We start from the raw sequence: 24,257 nt of genomic DNA, 5'->3' as shown, positions 1-24,257 counted from the left end.
GGGAAGGAGAAAGGATCTGAAGATGTGAACTGCTTCTGTGTCGTACTTTGAACTCAATTTTTAACTTTTCATTTTGAAATAATTTCTGACTTAAAAAAAATATTTCAGAAGTAGCACAAAGACTTTCAATATACTCTTCACCACCTATGGCAAGCTTTTTAGAAGTACTGTGTTCCTGGGTCTTGCCCTCAGAGATTCTAATTGGGTCAGTCTGTGTTGAGACATGGAATGTATTATTCCAAAATGTCCTTAAATAACTATAATGTGCATTCAGGCTTAGGAGCCACTTTGTTAGTGATTGTACAGATTAGGAAAGCATTCATTTATTCCTTCAATAAAAATTAATTGAGCAATAATAATGTTTTAAACACCATGTCTGACACTAGAGTTAGAGATGAGTAAATTAGGGTCTCTGTCCTAAAGTTGCTTATTACTGAATGGATAAAACAGAGGTAGAGACAGAGAACTGATTTAGTGGGATAAATACTGTATTAGAGCTATACAGGTGAACAGTTTTTGTTTATTTTAGTTGGGAGAATTAAGAATGTCTTTATGTCTGAAACTAAAATTTGAGCCAGGATTTGAAACCTTTTAGTAGGAGTTTTCCAAGTGAAAAGTGTCGTAGTAAGAAAGGGTAATATCAGTTAAAAAAAAAAAAAGCAAGATATTATGAAAGATGATGGCATTATTCATGGAATGATATAAGAAAACTGGTATAATATGGTGTGTGTGGTAGACAGTGGAGGGAAATAAGGTTGAAGAGGTAGGTTGAGGGTGGATTTTTAAAGGACCTTGTATGCCTTGATGAGTTTGGTCTTTACGATGCAGTCAATAGTAACAGTAGAGTAATGCAGATAGGGGAGTCATCTATTCAAGCATGATAGGGGATTTTTGAGGAAGAAAATATAGATGGCAGCAAGTACTATGACCTTTAATAAGGCAAATGGAAATAGGGAAATTAATGAGGAGGATATTACAATGATCTGATTGAGAAATAATGAAAATCAATATTAAGGCATTGTTGTTATAACCATCCAACAAAGAAATTATTTACTACAATCTGTAAGTAGAAATAATTATTTGTAATCTTTTTCTCCTTGTTTTTGTTTTTTTCTAGGTTTGAAGTCCTGAGTTTTCTCATGTTATGTTATAATTCTGCTATCGTGTATATGCCTGCTTCATCTTACCAGTCTCTTTGCCGAATGGGCTCCAGGTAAGCAGAATACTTATCATTATTTCATACATTTTTTATTGAGCACATTCTCGCTGGTAGGCACTGTTCTAACCCCTGGTGATACAGCAGTAAACAAAACACAGGAAACTTATATTCGTATAGGAATTTTCTATCATTCCTCATACATCATGATTTCTTGAAAGTACTTCGGTATTAAAGAAGTACTTTGTAGCTCAGCATCAAGCTAAGCCAAGATGATTTAGGTTCAAGGTGGTTTATTGGTATACTTGATCACTGCCTGGATGCCAGTTTTTATAAGTCACTTCGAGTGCTTTGAATAAATAGTCTTCTGTATAGAGAAAGTAAAGAAATGTGAACTTTTTCCTTTCTGTATCCCACAAATAACTGTCTCTTCTTTGGATAAGATTAGCATCAATTATGTGTATGTCTCATTTATATTTGTATATTCTAATCGTTACCAAACCAGAATGTTTAATAATATGAATAGACCTGGGCTAAAATTTTTATTTCCGCTATTGAAAAAAAATTAATATAAATTGGTTTGGAGACAGAGGAGGGGAATTTTAATTATAGAAGGAACACTCAGTTTATCTTGCCCAGTTGATTTTTATTTGAGGAAGCACAAATAAAAAGGGTAAGCCTTCTCTACCCCCTGAAAGTTAAATGCTATGTTAGTTTTTCTGTTGCTTCATAACAAATTGCCATGAATTTAGTTGCTTAAAATAGCATACATTTATTATTTCAGTTTTCTGTGGGTCAGAAATCTAAGTGTCACTTAGCTGGGGCTTCTGCTTAGGGTATTACAAGCTGCAGTTAAGATGTCCACTGGAGTTGCCATCATATCTGAGGTTCATTTGAGGAATTATACACTTATCTTGGCAGAATTCAGTTCCTGTAGTTGTAGGACTAAGGGCTTCATTTTCATATGGACTGTCTGCTGAAGGCCAGTGTCAGTTCCTTGCCATGTGAGCCTCCCAATTTAGGCAGCCTACAGCATGGCAGCTCACTTCTTCAAAGCAGAGGAATAAGAGATGATGCACTACAGTCTTATGTAATATAATCACATAATCATGTACATGTATGCATGAAAATGGTATCACCTTTGCCATGTTACAAGCAAATCACAGGTTCCACCCATGCTCAAGAGGAGGGGATGACACAGGGTGTGAATACCAGGAAGGTATCATGAGGATCAGCCCCACATGCCCCACCCCCAACCACTACTACAAATGCTTTGCACAGGTTCATACTGATGTATTACTGAGAAGAAACTGTGGTCCTATTTATAACAAAACTCACTTTTGCTAATTGGAGGTAGGCCAGTCTAAATTAGCTGTTAATTTGATTTATAAATTTGTAGATTATTTTAAAGTGTATTATTTCCACTCGTGTATAAAAACAAGATTAATGACTAACAGAATTCTTGTCTCTAATCTACATGTTGTTTGTTTTTTTAAAACTTTTTATTTTGTATTGGGGTATAGCTGATTAACAGACAATGTGATAGTTTCAGGTGAACGGCGAAGGAGCTCAGCCATAAATATACATGTATCTATTCTAACCTAGGTGTTCTTATCAAGAGAGTATATTGTTTAAGCACTTACTGCATATCTACAGATAAATTTATTTATAGATGACTATTTTTGGCTCAATTAAACAAATTTGCTATATCTCTAATTGGTAACATTTAGTATGGCATCTTACAGAGTTCCTTAATAACAAATGATGATAGAGTTTCAGTTCAGTTCAGTCGCTCATTCGTGTCTGACTCTTTGCGACCCCATGAATCGCAGCACGCCAGGCCTCCCTGTCCATCACCAACTCCCGGAGTTCACTCAGACTCATGTCCATCGAGTCAGTGATGCCATCCAGCCATCTCATCCTCTGTTGTCCCCTTCTCCTCTTGCCCCCAATCCCTCCCAGCATCAGAGTCTTTTCCAGTGAGTCAACTCTTCGCATGAGGTGGCCAAAGTACTGGAGTTTCAGCTTTAGCATCATTCCTTCCAAAGAAATCCCAGGGCTGATCTCCATCCTCAACTTTTACTCACATGTCGCCTAATGAATTTTGAAAAACTTTATAGCCTTTATACATTTTTAAGTTAACATTTAAATTTTTTATTCTTTTTTATATGATTTCCAGCATGTAAATATTAACATAATAAAACAAATAATTGTTAATTGCTATTTTAAATGTATATAATGTAAATACACAGTGATCTAATTGATACCATCATCCATATATGGAATAAATGAAAAATAGTCTTTCTTTAATAGTCTTTCTCCTTAAAATGGAATGTGTATTGCACTTTATCCACATAAATTTTATCCTAATATAGTGCTGTTATACTTAAAGGTCTTTTATTGATCAACTAATTATAAACCTCTGCCACAAAGAAAATATGTAAATTAAAAATAAAAAAATATTTCCAGAGACCAAAATGCACTAAACACTAAAAAATTTCTTCTGAACTCACCATTGCAGTTATTCTGATAAATTAATTTATTAAAATAGTAGAGGTATGTAACATCTCTGCTAATTATTAAACATAACTTTTCTGGAAGCATATTTTAATGAGATGGAAAATAAAGGATAGTTTATGACACTTTAAATTTGTTTTGAGAGTTCTGTATCATCCACTAATCCATCCTGATAAAATTTGGGACGTGTGAAACTTACGCATTTCTTTTGTGACGAGGGAGAAGGAGAATTATGAAAGAGATACCTATTTGAGAAAAGTTGTTGCTTGAGGGCTTGCCTGGTGGCTCAGATAGTAAAGAATCTACCTATAATTCAGGAGACCCAGGTTTGATCCCTGGGTTAGGAAGATCCCCTGGTGAAGAGAATGGCTACCCACTCAAGTATTCTTGCCTGGAGAATTCCATGAACAGAGGAGCCTGGTGGGCTATAGTCCGTGGGGTCACAAAGAGCAACTTTCACTTTTTCATTGCTTTTATTGCTATAGTCCACTAGAATGTGTGTTTTGTGAGAGCATAGATTTTTTTTTTTTTATCTTTTTACCTATTTACAACTGTATGCATAGACCCATGATAGTGACTGACACATAACAAGTACTTAAAAAATATTTCAGTAAGTGTTGAATATGTGAACTTATAAACACAAAAATATTTTATTTAATGAATCAGCAAATCACACTTAAGTAATGTATTTTCCTAGGGTTTGTGTGAGTGGGTTTCCACGGCAACACGAAAAACAGTGGAAAGAACTCTGTGGTCGAATAGTGTTGGATCCCGAATTTATGGTGCAGCTTCTCACAGGAGTTTATTATGCCATGTAAGTAGGTGTACTGTGAAATTGTGTGGATTCTTCATAGTCTTTGAAAACTTAATATTTCCCTTTTTCCTTATTGGTCTCACAACATGGAATATTTTGTTCCATGATGGACCCATTATCTTATTTTTCTAATATGAATTTCTTTTAGTATTTTTAAATGAATTATACTTTTTATATCTGCTCTCTCAACAACTTTTTAATATTCAGTACTGTATTGTTAATTATAGTTAGCATGGTGTACAACATATACCCAGGATTTTATCTTATAACTAGAAGTTTGTACCTTTTGAACCAACCCTTTTATACCCTTTTGGCCAGCCTCTGGCAACCACCAGTCTTTCTGTATCTATGAGTTCAGTTACTCTTTTTGTTTTGTTTTGTTTTAGATTCCACATGTATGTGAGATTATACAGCATTTGTCTTTGTCTGACTTATTTAATTTAGCATGATGCCCTCAAGATCCATCCATGTTGTCACAAATGGCAGGATTTCCCTTTTTTTTTTTTTTGACCATGTGGCATGCGGGAGTTCCCCAACCAGGGATCAAATCCATGCCCCCTGCATTGGAAGTGTAGAGTCTTAGGTCCTAGGATTTCTTCCTTCTTTTAAATGAATAATATTCTATTGTGTGTATGTAATTGTATATATAATATGTGTGTGTATAATAAATATGTATACACTTATGTGTACACACACACCTTATTTTCTTTATCTGTTCATCTGTGTGTTTGTCTGATACATATTTGTTGTTCAGTTGCTCAGTCATGTCTGACTCTTTGCAACTCCATGAACTGCAGCACGTCAGGCTTCTCTGTTGATAGCTATCTCCCTGAGTTTGCTCAAACTCGTGTCCGTTGAGTCAGTGATGCCATCCAACCATCTCATCCTCTGTTACCCTCTTCTCCTCTTGCCCTCAATTTTCCCCAGCATCAGGGTCTTTGCCAGTGAGTCAGCTCTTCGCATCAGGTGGCCAGAGTATTGGAGCTTCAGCTTCATAATCAGTCCTTCCAATAAATATTCAGGGTTGATTTCCTTTAGGATTGACTGGTTCTATCTTCTTGCTGTCCAGGGGACTCTGAAGAGCTCTCTGGCACCACAGTTCAAAAGTGTCAGTTCTTCAGTGTTCAGTTTTCTTTATGGTCCAACTCTCACATCCATACATGACTATTGGAAAAACCATGGCTTTGACTATACAGACCTTTGTTAGCAAAGTGATGTCTCTGCTTTTTAATACACTGTTGAGGTTTGTCATAGCTATTCTTCCAAGGAGCAAAGCATCTTCTAATTTTGTGGCTGCAGTCACCATCCACAGTGATTTTGGAGCCCTGGAAAATGAAATCTGACATTGTTTCTACATTGTCCCTATCTATTTGCCATGAAATGATAGGACCAGATACCCTGATCTTAGTTTTTTGAATGTTGAAATGTAAGCCAGCCTTTTCACTCTCCTCTTTCACTTTCATCAAAAGGCACTTAGTTCCTCGTCATTTTCTGCCATTAAAGTGGTATCATCTGCATATCTGAGGTTGTTGATATTTCTTCTGGCAATCCTTATACATACTTACATACACATATATGCCATATTTTTTTTATCCTTTTATCTGTTAATTTACTATTAGATTGTTTCCATGTCTTGGCTATTGTACATAATGCTCCAATGAACATAGGGGTACAAGATATCTTTTTGAGATAGTGATTAAGTTTCCTTCCAATGCGTAATAGAAGTGGAATTGCTGGATCATATGGTAGTTCTATTTTTAATTTTTTTAGGAATCTCCATATTGTTTTCCATAGTTGTTCCACCAATTTACATTTCTACCAGTAAAGCACAGAGTTACCTTTTCTGCACGTCCTTGTCAACATTTGTTATTTTTTGTCTTTTTGATACTAACCTTTCTCATAGATGTGAGATGATACTAATTTGCATTTCCCTAGTGATTAGTGATGTAGAGCCCTTTTTTAGGTACCTGTTGGCCATTTGTCTGTCTTCTTTGGGAAAAAGTCTATTCAATTCTCTGCCTATTTTTAATTGGATTACTTGGTTTTTTGTATTGACCTGTATGGTTTTCTTAATTTCTCTTTCTGATAGTTGGTTACTAGTAGCTTCCCTGATAGTTGGTAAAGAATCAATTGGTAAAGAATCCGCCTGCAATGCAGGAGACCCTGGTTCAATTCCTGGGTTGGGAAGATCCGCTGGAGAAGGGACAGGCTACCCACTCCAGTATTCTGGCCTGGAGAATTCCATGGACTGTCTAGTCCATGGGGTTGCAAAGAGTCAAATGTGACTGAGCAACTTGACTTGACTTAGTGGGATGATTTTCTTAATTTCCCTTTCTGATAGTTTGTTGTTAATGCATAGAAATGCAGTAGCTTTTTATATATTGTTTTTATACCTATAACTTTACTAAATTTGTTTATTCTAACAGTTTTTTTGGTGTATTCTTTAGAGTTTTCTACAGTTGACTCTTGAACAATGAGTGGGTTTGGGTGCCATTTGCAGAGTTGAAAATCTGAGTATAACTTTATAGTCAGCCTTCCATATCCATGGCTTCAATCAACCACAGATTGTGTATTACAGTAGTTGGTTCTTATTGAAAAGAATTCACATATAAGTGATCTCATGCAGTTCGAATCTATGTTGTTCACGGGTAAACTGTCTATATATTATGTCTTCTGCAAACAGAGACAATTTTACTTCTTTTATTTTTTATTTGCTTGAACTTCAGCTCTGTGTTGGATAAAAGTGGCAAGAGTGGGCATCCTTGACTTATTCTTGATCTTAGAGAGATCTTGTTCTTAATCATTTGTCACTGTTGAGTAGTTATTGACTATGAGCTTGTCATATGCAGCCTTTATTATACTGTAGTACATCTACTCCGTACCCACTTTTTTGAGAGGTTTTTTAAATCATGAATGGGTTTTTAATTTTGTCAAGTGCTTCTTCTACATCTGCTATTATGATGGATTTATCCTTCATTTTGTTAATATAGTGTATCACAGTTGATTAAATTGTAGATGTTGAACCATCCTTGCATCCCAAGATAAATCCCACTTGATCGTGGTGTGTGATCAGTTGTTGAATATAGTTTGCTAATATTTTGCCATGGATTTTTGCATTTATGCTATGTTTCTCAGAGGTATATTGGCTTGTAATTTTCTTTTCTTATAGTGTCCTTGTTTGGTTTTTGTATGAGGGGGATGCTGACCTCATGATATGACTGTGGAAGTGTTCACTATTGGAAGAATTTAAGGATTGATACTATTTCTTTAAATGTTTGGTAGAATTTACTCAATCTGGTCCTTATTGGGACCATCTTTTACTTATTGGGAGGTTTTTGATTACTGATTCAATTTCCTGTGGGTACAGTGATGGGTGTGTTCAGATTTTTATTTCTTCATGATTCAGTCTTGGTAGATTTTATGTTTCTAAGAATTCATCCATTTTCTGGATTGTCCAGTTTGTTGACATATAGTTATTCATAGCCCTTTCATTACTTTTAAAATATAACTAGTCATTAAACTGAAGTCTAAATACTGTCACATAGTTCATAACCCAGATTTTCATGAATTCAAATAGATAACTCAAATATCAACACATGATAAAATCCAATTATTTTGAAGAGATATCTGTGAAATATTTTAAATGTTAATATTTAAATTTTTCTTTTTGTTCTTGTAACCAAAATTGGGATAGTTTAGAAATTCATGATGCAAAGATTAATGTGAAAATCTTGTTACAGAACCAAAATAATAGGACTTGGAGCAATAAAAAAGATTGTTATTGAAAACGAGAGATATTTGCTAGAGACTGTAATCTGCTTCTCCATAGGTATAATGGACAATGGGACCTTGGCCAGGAAGTCCTTGATGACATCATCTATAGAGCTCAACTAGAACTCTTTTCTCAACCACTATTGGTAAGTTATTCTGTTTACTTTTTGTTAAACTTTCCTGTGCCTAAAAAGGGTACTGCTGCTGCTGCTGCTGCTACTAAGTCGCTTCAGTCGTGTCCAACTCTATGCGACCCCATAGACGGCAGCCCACCAGGCTCCCCCGTCCCTGGGATTCTCCAGGCAAGAATACTGGAGTAGGTTTCCATTTCCTTCTCCAATGCATGAAAGTGAAAAGTGAAAGTGAAGTCGCTGAATCGTGTCTGACTCTTAGCGACCCCATGGACTGCAGCGCACCAGGCTCCTCCGTCCATGGGATTTTCCAGGCAAGAGTACTGGAGTGGAGTGCCATTGCCTTTTCCGTAAAAGGGTACTACTGGTATAAAATTCAGTATGTAATGTATGAGGCAGTACTAATCATTGAGGGGGAAAACAGGTTTATTCCATACCAACAGTTGGAAAGGAAACAAAATTGTTTTAGATCCTCTTATTTTACAACATAGCAAAATAAAGTTCAAATAAATTAAAGAATTAAGTGTCTTGAAATCCTTTAAGAAAAGAAAGAAGAGAGGCTATAAATATTTGCTCAAATTTTTGGAGAAGGAAAGGCTATCTATATTTAAGTGACTGAACACATCACCAAAAAAGGTTGATTTTTTTTTTTTTAACTACATAAACATCTAAATTCTAAACCATCAGTTTTTTATTTTGTTTTGGAGGGGGGAAGGGGACGTTGTTTTATTTTTTAGCCATGCAGTATGGCATGTGGGATCTTAGTTCCTTGACCAGGTATCAAATCTGTACCCTCTGCTGTGGAAGCACAAAGTCTTAACCTCTAGACCTATAGGGAAGTCCATAAACCATCAGTTTTCTAAAACCAAAATTAATATGAACTAGTTATCAACAGGCATGACAAAAAAAGCAAGTTAATATTTAGTTTTACATAAAAATTTCATACTCTTCCAAAAATAACTATATCTCCAAAAGGTAAGATGATCAATCAAAAACTAAATTTGAACGTCCAGTAGTAGGGTGAGGGAGGCATTTTTTATTGTTACCAGTAACAGTATGGCATAACTCTGCACATCCTTTTGGTAATGTATATGTGTTTTCTTTGAGCTACTATCCCATCTTTACCAACATTTCCCAAGAAACTACTTAAAAATTTTTTTTATGTATTGTGAACACTAGATCAAGGTTTGTTTTAAATGCAAAGGAATCTGAACTCTAAGCATTATTTTACAACAGAGAATCATTAAGTTATTTACTTGATGAAATTATTTATTTGAAAATTAATATCAAGGAAACATGCTAGCTGTGTTAGTGGTAAAGTAGTATATAGCTATTTTTTTTTAATCTAGACAGGACAAAGGAAACATAACAAATGTTAATAGTTCTCTAGGTGATTCAGCTGGATAGTTTTTATTTCTTTGCAATTTTCTGTATTTTCTAAATTTTTTCTAGTATTTTTAGAATTGTATATTTTTTTAAATAGTTGTATTTTTTAAATTATTTATGTATTTTTACTTGCAACAATTTAAGAGTATAATTTTTGAGTAATTTTTTCATGTCTTTTTTATAGTTTAAATATAAATTTATTGAAGTGACATTTATATAATTCTTTCATATTTGAATTTTCTTTTTTCCTCATGTCAGCATCCCTAATTTTACCCTAAAGTTTACTGTAAAAAAAAAAAAAGATTGCATAGGGAATTCCCTGACAGTATTAGTTAGGGCTCTGCTCTCTCCCTGCCAAGGGCAAGAGTTCCATCCCTGGTTGGGGAACCAGGATCCCACAAGCTGCACAGTGTGACCAAAACCAAAAAACAAGTGGACAAGACGATAAAAAAATTACATCTTGATAATAACACCTTGCATTTGCGAGACTCTTTAAATTTATAATTTCATCCCTGTCTTATAAATTAAGTAGAAGTGGCATTTCCAAGGCAATATAGGTAAAGAGATTCATAATCTATAGTTCTAGAATAATCCTTTATTGCTATGGGTCTCCAAGGGACCCAGTAAATGACATTCCTTTTTTCTATTCAAAAATAGAGCCAGATGATAAATAGATAAAATAGTTGGTAGACAGAAAAACAAGTACCATTTTTATTGCTGATTAAGGTTAGATTGAAAGACTTCACTCCCTACCCTTTAGTTAAGATGTTGAAACAGCCCACTGGAGCGAAGATTTGAGTTGGGAGAGAAGGTTTGAGTTGGCAGAGCAGGCAGAGGTATCCAGCTTGCCCCATTTCACTTGTCCTGTCCAAGTGGAGAGTGAGGGAGAAAGATGGTCCTCTAGCTCAAGATCTTTGCTAGGTCAGCACTACTCAGTCAGAAAACATGAAGCAGCCAATGGCTATTACTTTCCAGCCAGATACCTCACTCTCCTCCACAGAGGGCAGAACTTGATGGAACAAAGTGCCAGACAGGTTTAGGAAAGATGTCTCCTCATGAAAACAAAGTTAATTTTTTTAATTATAAATTAAATTTTGCATGTTATTTATCATCTGAAGAATCAGAAAGAAACTTACTCCAAATTTTCTTGTATCAGGGTTCAGATGTTTAAAACTCTTTGGAATCTATTTTCTCCTTGAAAGCCAGCAACTTCAGAGAGTCCATGAGGGTGTGTGACTCATATTTTTAAATGAATTCTCATCTTAGAAGCCTACCTAAAAGAATACAGACCAGTGGAAATATAAACATTTCTGACACATTATACTTTTCTATTTTGTAGAGCAACTTTTAAATACATATTCAAGAAAGTATGGAAACATGAAATGTACAGTAAGCATAAATTGCATATTGGATGTAAGTACATATAGACTTATCATTTTAGGTTGCCAATGCCATGAAAAATTCATTACCATTTGATGCTCCTGATTCTTCACAAGAAGGCCAGAAAGTACTTAAAGTTGAAGTCACTCCAACAGTGCCGAGGATTTCTCGGAGTGCGATTACAACAGCTTCAATCCGTCGCCATAGATGGAGGAGAGAAGGTGAATATAAAATCCCTATAGCCCACTCATGGGTTAAAGTAAATTTATCACTGTTTTTACAGACTATATTTACACATGATATTATAGTACTCTTGTAGTTAAAGTAAAATTGTTTAGTTGTTAAAAATAGCACTAGAAATGTGGTTTGTATACCTGAATTCATTTTAATATAAATATGTATATATATTTTATAAAGTAGAAAGATGTTATTTAAACTGCTCTCTGAATGTTGAAACAGAAAATAAGATCAAGTTAATTTTTTTAACTAGTAATAACAATAGAAAAGAAATTTCTTTAAGCCTGTTTCCGAAAAAAGGTACCTGTATGAGCAGTGTGGGAGAAAATTATATAACTGGCCAAACTAATGGTATAATACAAGCTATACATAAAATAACTGATTTTTATCTTTCTTTTCCTTGTCTTGTAAGTGCTGAGTCCAGCAGTATTTCATAGGCATATGCTACTTGAATAGTCAAGCTGTCTTGCCTAAGAGAGATTAATTGCCATTTTAATGATCTCTATTTTTTTCTCCTATTCATTTGCAAACCTCACATTGTTCATCTGCTGCCTTATGTGTGTGCATGCTGTGCACACACATGTAACTATATAAATAATGTTTGTGTTTATGTCATATCCATATATACATTCTCTTATCTGCCTGGGTCAAAATGCTCAGAAAAGAATAGAGCAGCAAAAAAGCACTAAAATTTTATATGTTGAATCCCAGATGGCTTTGACTTCTCAAACGAGGCTGACTCGAGTATTCCTGGCTCCCCGATCCAACACGGCTCCACTGACCTAGGGATCAAACGTGTGCAAGAGGGGGAGGTGCTGGTGCACAGGACTCCTGAGCACGGCTCACCGGAGCCCAACTCAGCAGCAGCCACAACAGAGGGTAGGACAGAGATGAGGAGGCAGAAGTCAGTGAGGCAGTTGCTGGAGAAGGATCCTGGCTCTCTGTCCCCAAGCAGAACATCTTTCCATTCTAGTGTGTGTTTCCACTACCCCAGGGTGTATTAGACTCTCCTTGCAAAGCGCACCCCCCCTATATGCTAGCACCAGGTCAGGTACAATCTTTAGTTACCATTTGTGCTGGCCTGGAGTCTGCATCCCTGTGTATTAAAGAGCAGCTTGGCATGGCTACTAACAAGGGAGAGGCCTATCTCCAAAAGGTCTGCAAATGCTTGGGATTTCTTCATTACTGAGCATGTTTATTCTAACATCAGGAAAGGAAAAATGCACCCAATGGACCTGAGCCTTATTATTCAATGTGTATCAATTTCATTTAGTTGATAATGTATTATTTGGAAAATAGGTGAGGAGAGTTTTAAAGCTTTAGTACATTATCTTTGAGAAATGGGACTGAAATGGAGCTGGCTGATTTGTCTCTAGTCCCAGGGTGGCCAATTAACAAAAACTTCTTATCTCTTTGACAGAATAAACCAGTATTGATTGGCTTCTTATAATCTTCAAATCAAGTTGCCTGGGTCTGAACTACTGACATCTTTCCTCTATAAATGTACTCTCCTGGTGCACACTACCTTTTTATCATTTATTGTAAATAATGATTATCTTATATAGCTCCCAAACAGAAGTGAAATGTATTATTTAGAAGTCATAAATCCTAGTAGATCCTTGTTTATACAGTATGGGTATCTCAAATGAGAATTTTTTTTTACCCCTCCACCACCACCACAGCCACAACCATTATCTATAAAAGAACACTTCTCTCTGATAGGAAAGTATTTATTTGCTGTTTAACATGTGATGCCATAGAAATCGGTTTTATAAAAGAGGACTGTGGCCTAATAGTTTTTTCATTATTTAACGTATTGCTGCTGTGGAACTTGTACACTAATTTATGAAATATAGCAAGTAGTTTTAAAATAGGTTACTTATTTTTATTTATTCCACCTTAGGAAAATCTCTTGCTCTTTGGTGCATTAAAAATTTGAGCATGCTCAGTAAGAATCTAAATCTACCTTCTGTTCCCTTGCCCATTTGCCCAGAGTGACCTGACTTCATTTAACAGTGTTGCATGTGCATGATCTAGGGATCCAAAGAAGTTGGTACTATGAAGAGAACCGTGTGAAGGACACAGCCTTTCCTTTTCATTTTTTCTATATCTCTTTATGTTATCCCTGGGAGTCAGTTGTATCTTGTATAAGGCGTAAAAATAAGTATATGAATAGATGTCAAATTCAGAGTTGGCCTAAATTGATCAACATCTGTTTCTCCACTTTCTTGATGACTAAATGAGCCACTTGAAGTGTATCTACTGCCATTGTTAGAATATTGGAGTATCCATGCTAAATGTAGTACAATATTCACTAACATTGATGAAATTTAAGTATGGGATTGGGTAGAATCATTTTTTCCTATTAATCATAAGTCATACACTTTGAAAAAAGGAAAAAATAGTAATTCCTTTAAAATGTCCTATTAAATGTTAAAACATCCTGTTTTAATATCTCCTATTACTGATAAAATTTCAGGTTGTGAAGCTGGGGTTTAGCCATTTAGAAAAGGAATGAGTCCCATTGATGTGTTTGAAATTTCTCAAGTTATTTCGCCTTTTAATCTAGTTTAATTGTAGCTTTAAATCAGTATTAGTAAAAGCTAATTTTTAAGGAAAAGCAAACATAAATAGGAAAGTTCATTAAAAATCTTTTTGGTTGTCTCATCTTTGGCTCATGAATAGTATTATCACCCAAGGAGAAAATTAGAAAGGAAAATGTTATTAGACATAATAGCCTTTTTATTCCTTGAAGTTTTTTAGACAGAAATATGGAAATTATTAAAACTAATGAAAAGTTTCGGTAATTCTGAAGTCTGCTGGAGCTTTTGGTTTAGCATCAATAATTGACCTTCTAAAAGAAAAAGAAGGGAATTCACCTGGCACTGCAGTGGTTAGGACTCTGCTCTCTCAACTGCTGAGGACCCAGGTTCAGTCAGTTGTCAGAAAACTAAAATCCCACAAGTCATGTGGTGCAACCAAACGAAAAAAGAAAACATGTTTTCTAATGGTTTTAAATAGTTTTACAGTTAAAGTTGTATTTATTACGTGTTGGAATTGAAGGGAGAATTCATCACCTACTTTTATCCTGATTGTTAAGTAACATTTATGACTTTTAAAGCTGTATTTAAAATTATTACTGAGGACCGTGCTTGTGATTAAAGTATATTCAGTGTTCCACTATACTGAAATAGCATTTCCTAGTATATAAAATATCAGTAGGTTCTCTTGCATGGTGGTTTCTACATTGTCATATCTCTTTTATGGCCATATTGCTTGGGCATCAGATCTGCATGTGGCAAAATTCAGAAGCTAGCACTAAGTCTCTCAGTCTCTTTCCCTAATCATATGTATAGCCAATGACATATTTCTGTTCACTTCTAGTTTTATATTACTGATCTTAATTCTGAACCAGTAACTATCTTTTCCTGGGCATTGTGCAGTTCTTCATAGTAATTATAAATAAATTGCTTAGATGTGATATAAATATAATTTAAAGTTTTTATTTTGATGTACAATATATACTGTTCTTGAGGAAGGGGTTGAGAGAAGTGGTGTCAGCTGCATTTTCATATGGCTTTGCATGATGAATAAAGATTACTAAACTGCTGGATATAACAAGAAGATGCCTTTTGCTTTAAGGATAGCCTATTTCATTCTTTTGAAGGAAAGAAATAACTAATCCATATGAGAAAATATTTATATTTTTCCAAGTACTATGTTAAATAAAGATTGTGTTTAAGTATTTTGTGTATATTTTACTTAGGTAATTTGTATCTCAAAGTGATATTTTTTTGGATTTCTGTCCTAACAGTTTACCTTAGCTAAAATATTGATTTCTGAATGTAGATTTAGACTGTACTTTCTTACAATCTGGTAAACATATTTTAAAGGTAGCAAACTTCTGTCAGTTTTTGAAAGAAGCAAATGTTCTATTTTCTAAGAGAGTGTTGATCATACTTTCAGTAAAGGAATCGGGCTTTCTGGAAACCCAAACTGAATACATGCTTCTTTTCTTACAAAATCCCAAGATAAGAATTCTTTTGTTAACTACAGTTTCTGCATGAAACTTAATGGAATACTATAAGTATTTTGTGATCCCAAAATAATATATCTCAATATTTAAAATCTAAAATATTATATAAATATATAACATAAAATTATTATATATTATTTATTATATTATAAAATAGTAAAAAATTCTTCCTCAGTATCCTTGTTGGTTCTTACCTTTGTTCTCTGTTAATCAAATATTTTCACATTAACTGATCAAGAAAATATGGAAACCAGTGAGTAGGCATGTTCATAAGACAAAATATGACTGAAGTTACTAGAAGCAATGTAGAGTTTTTAGTTTAGAGTTAGAAAATGTACTAGTTCCATGTTAAAGATTTTAAAGCTATTTAGAAGCAATTAGCTGTTAAATATAAAATTTCATAGTAGTTAAAAGGCGTTTGGGGATGGGTTTTTGACATTATTCTGGGTGACTGAAATTAGAAGGGTCTCCTATTTTATGATAGGTTAAGGAAGATAGGAAAATTTTTGTTTTTTTTAGACAGATGTGCTCACCTCAGATTGACAAGGTGTATCATAAAGATTTACGATCACTATTTTACCTACAGTTGTGTGTCTAAATATTGATATTAATAGTATGCTAGACTTGCTTGTGAATAGTTTTACATAAGCTAGCCTAATTAAAGCTAAATGAACAGAATAAATAACATGAGAATTCTGTATAGATTGAGGCTCCTTCCCCTAAATTATTTAGGGAAAGTGTTTGTAGCAAGGGTCATTGCTGACCTATAGCAAACATTACCTAGGAGAAAAGGTCAGTTGAGTTGTTATTCACGGCTGCTTTTTATTTAATTTAGCTATTGCTGAGTCTGTCTGATTTGTTTTTTAGGTGCTGAGGGTATAAATGGAGGAGAGGAGTCGGTAAACCTGAATGATGCAGATGAAGGATTTTCATCAGGGGCTTCCCTCAGCAGCCAGCCAATTGGGACCAAACCATCCTCCTCTTCTCAGAGGGGAAGCTTAAGGAAAGTAGCAACTGGGCGTTCAGCCAAGGATAAAGAAACAACTTCTGCCATCAAATCCAATGAGAGCCCTCGAGATTCAGTAGTTCGCAGGCAGTATGTACAGCAACCAACTGATCTTAGTGTAGATTCAATTGAGCTGACACCGATGAAGAAACACCTGAGCCTGCCTGCTGGCCAGGTGGTGCCAAAAACTAATAGCATTAATCTAATCCGGACAGCCAGTGCTTCCTCAAGTAAATCATTTGACTATGTAAATGGCAGTCAAGCAAGTACCAGCATTGGGGTTGGCACTGAGGGTATTACTAATTTAGCAGCTAACAATGCTAATCGATATTCAACTATCAGTCTACAGGAAGACCGGCTAGGTCAAGCTACAGAAGGTAAAGAGCTCCTCAGCCCAGGAGCTCCCTTAACCAAGCAGTCTCGATCCCCAAGTTTCAATATGCAGCTAATATCCCAGGTGTAGTCTTGATATCCTCTCTCATCTTTCTGCTTATCTTCTAGACTGAACATTTCATTGTGCAAGAAGACACTTCATCCCACATTGTGAAAACATTGGTAATCATAAACAGATCTGATTTAGTTTAGGTATCTTCATACTGTATTTTGTATGGAAACAGCAATAAGGTTTTCTTTTCTCTCTTTCCTATATCGTCCCTTCACCTGTTCCTTGTAAACGTGTTTGTGAAGCAGTAGAAAATGTTCGCGTTTTCCACAACTTCGTTTCTCCTTGGGTGATGTGCAATCCATCGTAGGCTGATCGGTCCCATTTCAACACTGTGAGACTGAGGTTATGTTAGAGGAAATGGTGTATATGATCCCTATGAATGATACTTTGGCTTTTGTTTTTAAAAAAAAAAAAAAAAAACGGGTTTGTTCTCATAATCTGTAGAACTATGAAGATAACTGGATCATATTTTTTCTCTCTTAACCAGGAGTGCCTCAGAGATTCTGCTATGACTTTGGACTTCTCTGAGTCTGTGCAATCATTTTCTTGAGAAGCATGGGGAAAGGTGGTAGACTGCTGCACTTTTTCATTAAAATGAGGGTGGCTCTTTTTTTCCCCCATCTCCTTTATCTCGAAGATACAATGTTCAATTACTGAGGCATTTGAATCAAGTTGTGGCCACCTCTGTTGGAGGACAGGGCTCTAAGTTGATTGTGTAATAGATAATGCACTTTCTCAATGGCTCTATAGTCATTATTAACATGTCTTCCCTCCTCCCCACAGGGACATAAGGTCATTTCTGTCCTTTGAGTTTGAACAGCTAATAAATCAGAGAATCCAAGGGGCTTGTTCTATTTCCCAGGAATGATTGACACTTCGGTGCTGGGGTTTTATGGGGGGAGGGGGCAGTTTCTGTTTAGCTTGTGTGGAATTGTTTGTGTGAGGGGAAGTTTTGATTGTTTTTTCTTTTTCTTTTCCTTTGTGAGCTGATAATGACTGAAGTAGAACAAGTACGTCTTCAGGTAAAGAGAGGGATTTCTCAACCCACTTTCTATGATGTCAGACTATTGGAGAAACCCTTTCAGCTGCTTTCTAGATGTACCTAAATTCAGTCAGATATTTTGGATTAAGAAACCTGAAGTCCTGATAGGTCATATACTCCAAGGAAATACATCAGGGACAGATAATTGGCTGAAAACACTGACGCTTCAATGTGACACATTTTTATAGAGCATTTCTACTAGGGGGTACTGACTTGATTTCTCCTACAAGGACCACACTGCCTTTGTGTTTAATGTAATGCAATTTGTGTACCTTCTAATCATATATCTGCAAAAGTTCTCATTTTTATAAATCTTTGAAATCATGCCAGTAAGCTAGATGTTGAATGTATGTAAGTAGCATTTGGTAACTGTGCTAAAAGGCTATGAAAATGCATTATTGGTTTTTTTAGAAGTTATTTTTTTTTAGTTCTGATTTGGTTGGATAAGATTTCATTATGAACTCATCTGGGTCCCAGGCTCTAATGCTTGATTGAAATAGAAGAAAATATATTGGTTTTTGAAAATCAGTGTATCCTGACTTGAACTGCTATACATTCTTCCACACAATATTCAGAGCGATGAATACTTTGTACATTTAGACATTCTTATTTTATTATTGTAAAAGAAAAATATACTGAATTTACAGAAAGCAAGTATTCTCCTAATTAACAAAGTTTGAAATATTACCTCTACTGATTAAAATTCCAATAGATTTTGATAAAATAACCAGAAAAATGCTTCTCATTTTTTCACACCTTAAAATCCAGCCCCTTCCTTTTTATTGTAAGAGGTTTTTATTTTGGGGGGTTTTGTAAGGTACTTTCTGTTAGAATCTTTATGAAAACAGTGAGATGCTTGTTTGAATTTGGTGGTGTGTAATATTTTTCAGCTCATATGAAAATGGAAAACTAGGACCTGAACTATTACCTATAACATTGCCAAAGTCTGAAGAAAAGCTAAAAGTTGATAAATAGAGATTTATTGATTTGTGTATATATATGTGTGTGTGTATGTGTGTGTATATATATGGTGTGTATATGTATATATCACAAAGACATATTTTAGATATCTTTTCTTTTAATTTAACTAAGGGATGTCAGATAAATGAATTAAAAGCAGCCAAATAAATGAGGTGTAAAGGTATATAACATAATAAGGAAAGCAAAGTTTCAGGTATGAAAAGAAAAGAGCATTATACTTAACAGGAGGTGAGATCTTGACCATGGCTGGAGATCAGTCACTTTATGGTAAAACTGCCTGGTTGATTTAAGACGCTGAAGGGTTGTTTTTAATTTAGCAAGTTGTACATTTATTGGCACCTAAATCTAGCATGCTTATAGTTATAGCACAAAAAAAACCCCAAATAATACCAAATTACAGCAAAAACTGTAAAAGACATAATAAACTCTCCCTCTGATTTGTTAGAAATCTTATGTTACACTTGAAAAGCTGGTTTTGAAAAACTTTCAACTTAAAGGATTTCATATATCTATGTGTATTCATATATATTTTGTACATACATATACCCATTAATGTTTCATGACCCTCTAACATTTGTGTTCCATTCTTTTAAGTGGTATGATTTGGCTCCAAAGAAGAAATAATTCATTTAGTTCAAATTTTGCATTTGGTGTCTTAGAACAGATTTCCTGTGCAAGATATAGTTAAAATGGAGTGAGTCAGTCATAAACCATAGTCACATTTTCTAAGAGATTTTTTAAATATTCATTTGCATTATTGCATTTAATGTAAAATAGTTTTCAGATATACAACTGTTACAGATATATGCCAGCAATATTCACGCTTTATCCTTTAACAACTTTTTGTTTTTATACTTCCTAACTTCCATTTAAAAAAGTTCTTGAGTTTATGGACAAGCTAGTTAGGGCGAAAATACTTGTTTTCTATAATAAAACAATTTGATTGATGTTATCTATGCCAGGTTCAATTAAGAAATACAAGGATATTATCTGCAAGTTTTGAGAATTCTTCTCTATGATGTTAATTTGAAATCATGTTACTAGAACACATATATATTTTAGAACAAATCAAGTGTAAAGTGAAAGCTAGCTTAGTAGTAAGATTTTTAAATTTGAAAATATTCTGAGAAGCTGCATGGGAGCATGATGATTGTAATTTGAAATCCTGATCATTACCACTAGTCTTACCTTCCCAATGATTCTCCTGTGCCTATTTATTATAAAGTCAATTTTTTTGTTCTAAAGAGACCATAGAGGTAATCTAGGAGTCTCCCAGCACCCACTCCTTCATATCCATTCTGAGGAAACTGAGGCTCAAAAAGGTTGTAATGTGCTCAAAGTCACATAACTTAGAAGCAGAGCCAGAGTCAAACTCCTGTCTCCCGTCAAATGCATATTAACACCCCACTGCCTCCTTTCACTCATCATATGGTGAGTGTGGTTATGGAACACTCTCCAATTCTGCAGTTTCTTTACAGTTTGGGTCTAGTAGTGGTGAATATAGCACATTAAGAAAAGTATTAAATCCAGAGAAAAATGTAGAGTAATAAACATAGATGGGGAAGGACAGATACATTTTTCTTACTCTAATTTATGCCTTACTGTTTTCTGCCACTTAACAATTGTATGCTGCCATTTTATAGTTTATTATGTTTTGGGGAATTTATTTAAATGCAAAAATAAACCCAGTGAAAATGACTTTAATCAGTGTTTCTAGCTATCTTAAGTAATTTTTGAATCAGCCAGCTTTCACAGTCACCTAGGTGGCAGGTTAACTGTATTGCACAGTGTAGTATTGCAAAGTAAAGATAAATTTGATTCCATAATTTCTCATGTAAAGAGATTGAACCTGGTGCTCAGACCAGATAGGTACAAGCAATTATTTCCTTCTGTGATTGAAAAAGATTTATAGTGAAGCTTATGGTTCCATAACAGAATGGTGACCCATGTCATCTAAAGTGTATATATGGTATAAAATGTCTTAAATGCGATAGTCCCAGCTATATAAGCTCAATATTTCCAACCTACATTCTCAAATTCCACTTGGTAGCTTTACTGAAGTACTGAGAATAACTCATTTTAAGTTTTGTTTGCACCATTTTTGTGACTATTTTAATGAAGTGGGGTGTTTTTCCTACTCGGACGAGTTAATATGGGTCCATTTTTGAGTACTTTTAATTGTTGACAATCAGTAAGTCTCATTTAATTCTCTGCATGTTCATCTGTAAATAAAAATATTAGTACGTATCTTCAGTGGGTAGTACACTATTTATACAGACACTAGCAAGGAGGTTCTCTCCATTTCTGATCTTGGAATTACAAAGTAAGTTTTATGGTTTTGTTTTTTAAAAATCAGTATTTCAGTTACATACTTGTTTTTTAGTTTAAAAATGTTTAATAAGTCATGACAGTGGTCAGAAAATCTACAACAATTTTAGAGCAATTTTTTCTATACTATGGCTATGTAAACAGTCTGAACCTGAGACTTTTTATCTTTCAAGTTGAATGATTATTGTCATGTTTCAAACCACTAAGTCGGTTGAGACACTTATTTGTAAAAATACTTTAATTTTTAAAAAAGTGCTTTTTAGAATCAAGCTGTTTGAAAATCAGCTAGAAATAATTGATAGCTTAAACTCTAAATGTTAGAATATTTGCCAGATTGTAAAATGGGATGCAGTATAAAATTGTTAACAGTGCTAAAAAAAAAAACGAGTCACCAGATTGATACAGCTTTCCATTGCCAAGGTGGTCGTGTTGATAATGTAAGACATAAATTTTAGTATTACCTACATTGTATACCTAATGGGTATATCATATTGGCACTGAACATATATAGGAAATACTATTTGTAGAGTCAACCAATGTGCACTTAAACTGTTGGATTTTTGGTGGTGCCAGAAATTTGTGTGGTGATCCCAACCCATTAGAATTAGAGGAGTCATATAATCATCCAACCTTCCCCTGCCCATGTAGGTACATTGCTTCTGAACCTGACCACATAACCACAAAATTTAACTTCAGTCTCTTCAGTATGTTTATAATCTTAGCCATTAGTCACATGAGAAATAGAAGAGCAAACAGTTTAGGATAGAAGTTAGCACATAGCTGACAATGATGTGAAATAACTGGCAGCATAGTACAGGTACGTAAGTTCTATGTTTTGTTTCTGGATTTTGTGAAAATGTTTACAAATTAAGTCATATTCAGATGTCTGCTATTATGCTCTTCTGTTTAATACAGATTTTTACACCCAAAATTAGAATTAGGCATAGCTTAAAGTATAAATGAGTCTTTTTTTTTTTTTTTTTCAGAATTGTGTATCTGAAGGTAGGTTTAGTAAAGAAAGTCTTCTGTTTTCAAAGAAAATGAACTTAATTGGACAGTCCATCCCCAACTACAGAATTCATATCAATCTGGTTTGCTGTATCTGAGTGTCAAAAGTGTAGTGTTAATGATATCAGAGGAAACTCGTCACACCTTCATAAACTACAAAAGTTACCAAAGAAAATGAATCAACCAAATATAAAATTTGAAGTACCTAACTGTTAAGGAATGAGGCCCCTTTTAACATGAAGGATTGATTTCTAGCCCTGGAGGAAATATTCTTCCATATGGAACAGATATACAGAATCGACAAGATTCCATTTGAGGTTTTCTTATCATGTTGGTAAAATGTCAACATTTATACTTCCAGCAAAAGTACCAGTTAAGGGTCAAGTCAAAATACTATTTCTTATGGCAAATTTTCATGTCTCCTTAATTCAAATTAAGGATTTTGCTCATCAGTATTAAATAAAAGGGGGAGAGAAAAGAATTCCTGTAATTGGTATACTGTATAATATTGTGACTTCCTAAAAAAATTGAGGGTAAATTATAGAAATGTGTATTTTTAAGTGAGCAATGTCAGTTATTTCTAGTAAGTATGATATTGGCTAACACTATGTTTGTTTACATAATTTATGTACTCGATCACTCTGGGTATTTTTTTTCTTCACAGAAAAACACGATTGGGTTAAGAAAAGTTAAAACACTTATTTTTAAAATAGTTCAGTAAGCACTAAAGAATTTACTTAAACTGTTAAATAATGATTTGGGGGGATATGAATTTGTATATTACCTGATGTCCCAAACAGGCTCTATGTATTATTTTTTTTATATCAGATAGAAGTTAAAAAGTAATGAATGTGTTGATCTGCTATCTTAGAAAAGATTGGCTTTCTAACAATTATGAACGTCGGTTTTTATGTTGTTTTTTTTTAAGTTTTATCATCCAAACTGAATTGAGACATATACTAAATGTTCTTTGTGTTGTTTTAAAATATTTGTAAGAAGTTCATTAACTGCTTTACAGTGGTTACAGTGGTGGTTTTTTGATTCTTATTCTAAAACTTATACTGGCTTTCCATTCAGTTTATGGTTAAGTGAAACAGTTTTTATGGTGCAAAGATAATTTTCCCACTTTGTCATCATAATTTGACTCTCCTGACCTACAGTTTCTCAAGAGTTTTTTACTACTGTAACATCATGTATCTGATCTCTGTCACAATGGACAAGTATACAGGAAATATCCAACTTTCACATGTTTGCTTCAAAAAGGATACAGGTTGAATAGGTCAGCTCTTATGTTTTTGTTTCTTAACCAGCATCAACCTATATAGCTTGGTGTAAACTTGCCAAGTATTCAGAGAATAGTGCTGGTTAAAATTTAAATATGATAGTCAGGAAGAAAATATGATCTCTATTGACTGATGTCCTTTCAAACTAGGACTAGTGAAAACTTTTTTTTCAGAGCTGAAGAAGAAGAAACGCACATTTAAGATCATATTTATTGGTGCATGTAAGCCATTATCTTAACTGTCTTACTGAACTGGTTAATGCTGTTGATTGTTGAAATGTGAAATGTAGTCACTGTTGACCTTGTAAATATCTGCCAGAGATGAAAAAATATTTTAAGTTATAAATAAAGATGTATAAAATTCATTATCAGTCTGCAATGCAGAAACATATCTAAGATGTTAAATATTGTGTTTCTTGAGAAATGTGTAATTTTTCCCTAGATGTATCTAGTTACATTAAGGATGTAAATTTTCTTTTGTACAGTATAAAATACAGCTTTATTTGGCTTTTGACTGGATTTTCCTGAGTTAATTTATATCATACCTAAGTTTCATAGCTTAAAATGGTCCTTCATTGCATTTTTCAAAGCATGCAATTTTATTCATGTATGTCTGAGGTTTTTAATTTATACGATACCCTGTTAAGGAAATTTAGGCAATATATAAAATTACATATAGCACCCAAAATAAGAAATAACATGTAGGCAGGAGTGAAATTAATACATAAAACGTGTGC

General features: G+C 34.3%; 1 protein-coding gene across 5 annotated transcripts in view; it reads left to right on the top strand.

Annotated features, from left to right (window-relative positions):
• Positions 1-24,034, top strand: part of FAM126B (family with sequence similarity 126 member B) — a 64,666-nt gene extending 40,632 nt beyond the window's left edge. For 4 of the 5 annotated variants that reach the window (XM_006080512.4, XM_006080513.4, XM_025277974.3 and 1 more), the window contains 6 exons: positions 1,118-1,213; positions 4,371-4,487; positions 8,317-8,404; positions 11,217-11,376; positions 12,104-12,271; positions 16,296-24,034. In XM_006080512.4, coding sequence (XP_006080574.1) covers positions 1,118-1,213; positions 4,371-4,487; positions 8,317-8,404; positions 11,217-11,376; positions 12,104-12,271; positions 16,296-16,897 — 1,231 coding nt within the window. In that variant the 3' untranslated portion in view covers positions 16,898-24,034. The remainder of the gene's footprint in view (positions 1-1,117; positions 1,214-4,370; positions 4,488-8,316; positions 8,405-11,216; positions 11,377-12,103; positions 12,272-16,295) is intronic. The other variant, XM_025277977.3, reaches the window with a different exon arrangement.
• Positions 24,035-24,257: the final 223 nt, after the last annotated feature.

Source organism: Bubalus bubalis, chromosome 2, assembly GCF_019923935.1.
Source record: "Bubalus bubalis isolate 160015118507 breed Murrah chromosome 2, NDDB_SH_1, whole genome shotgun sequence".
Lineage (NCBI taxonomy): Eukaryota > Metazoa > Chordata > Mammalia > Artiodactyla > Bovidae > Bubalus > Bubalus bubalis.
The sequence above is the reverse complement of the archived record's forward strand: the minus strand, read 5'-3'. Positions and strand labels throughout refer to the sequence as shown.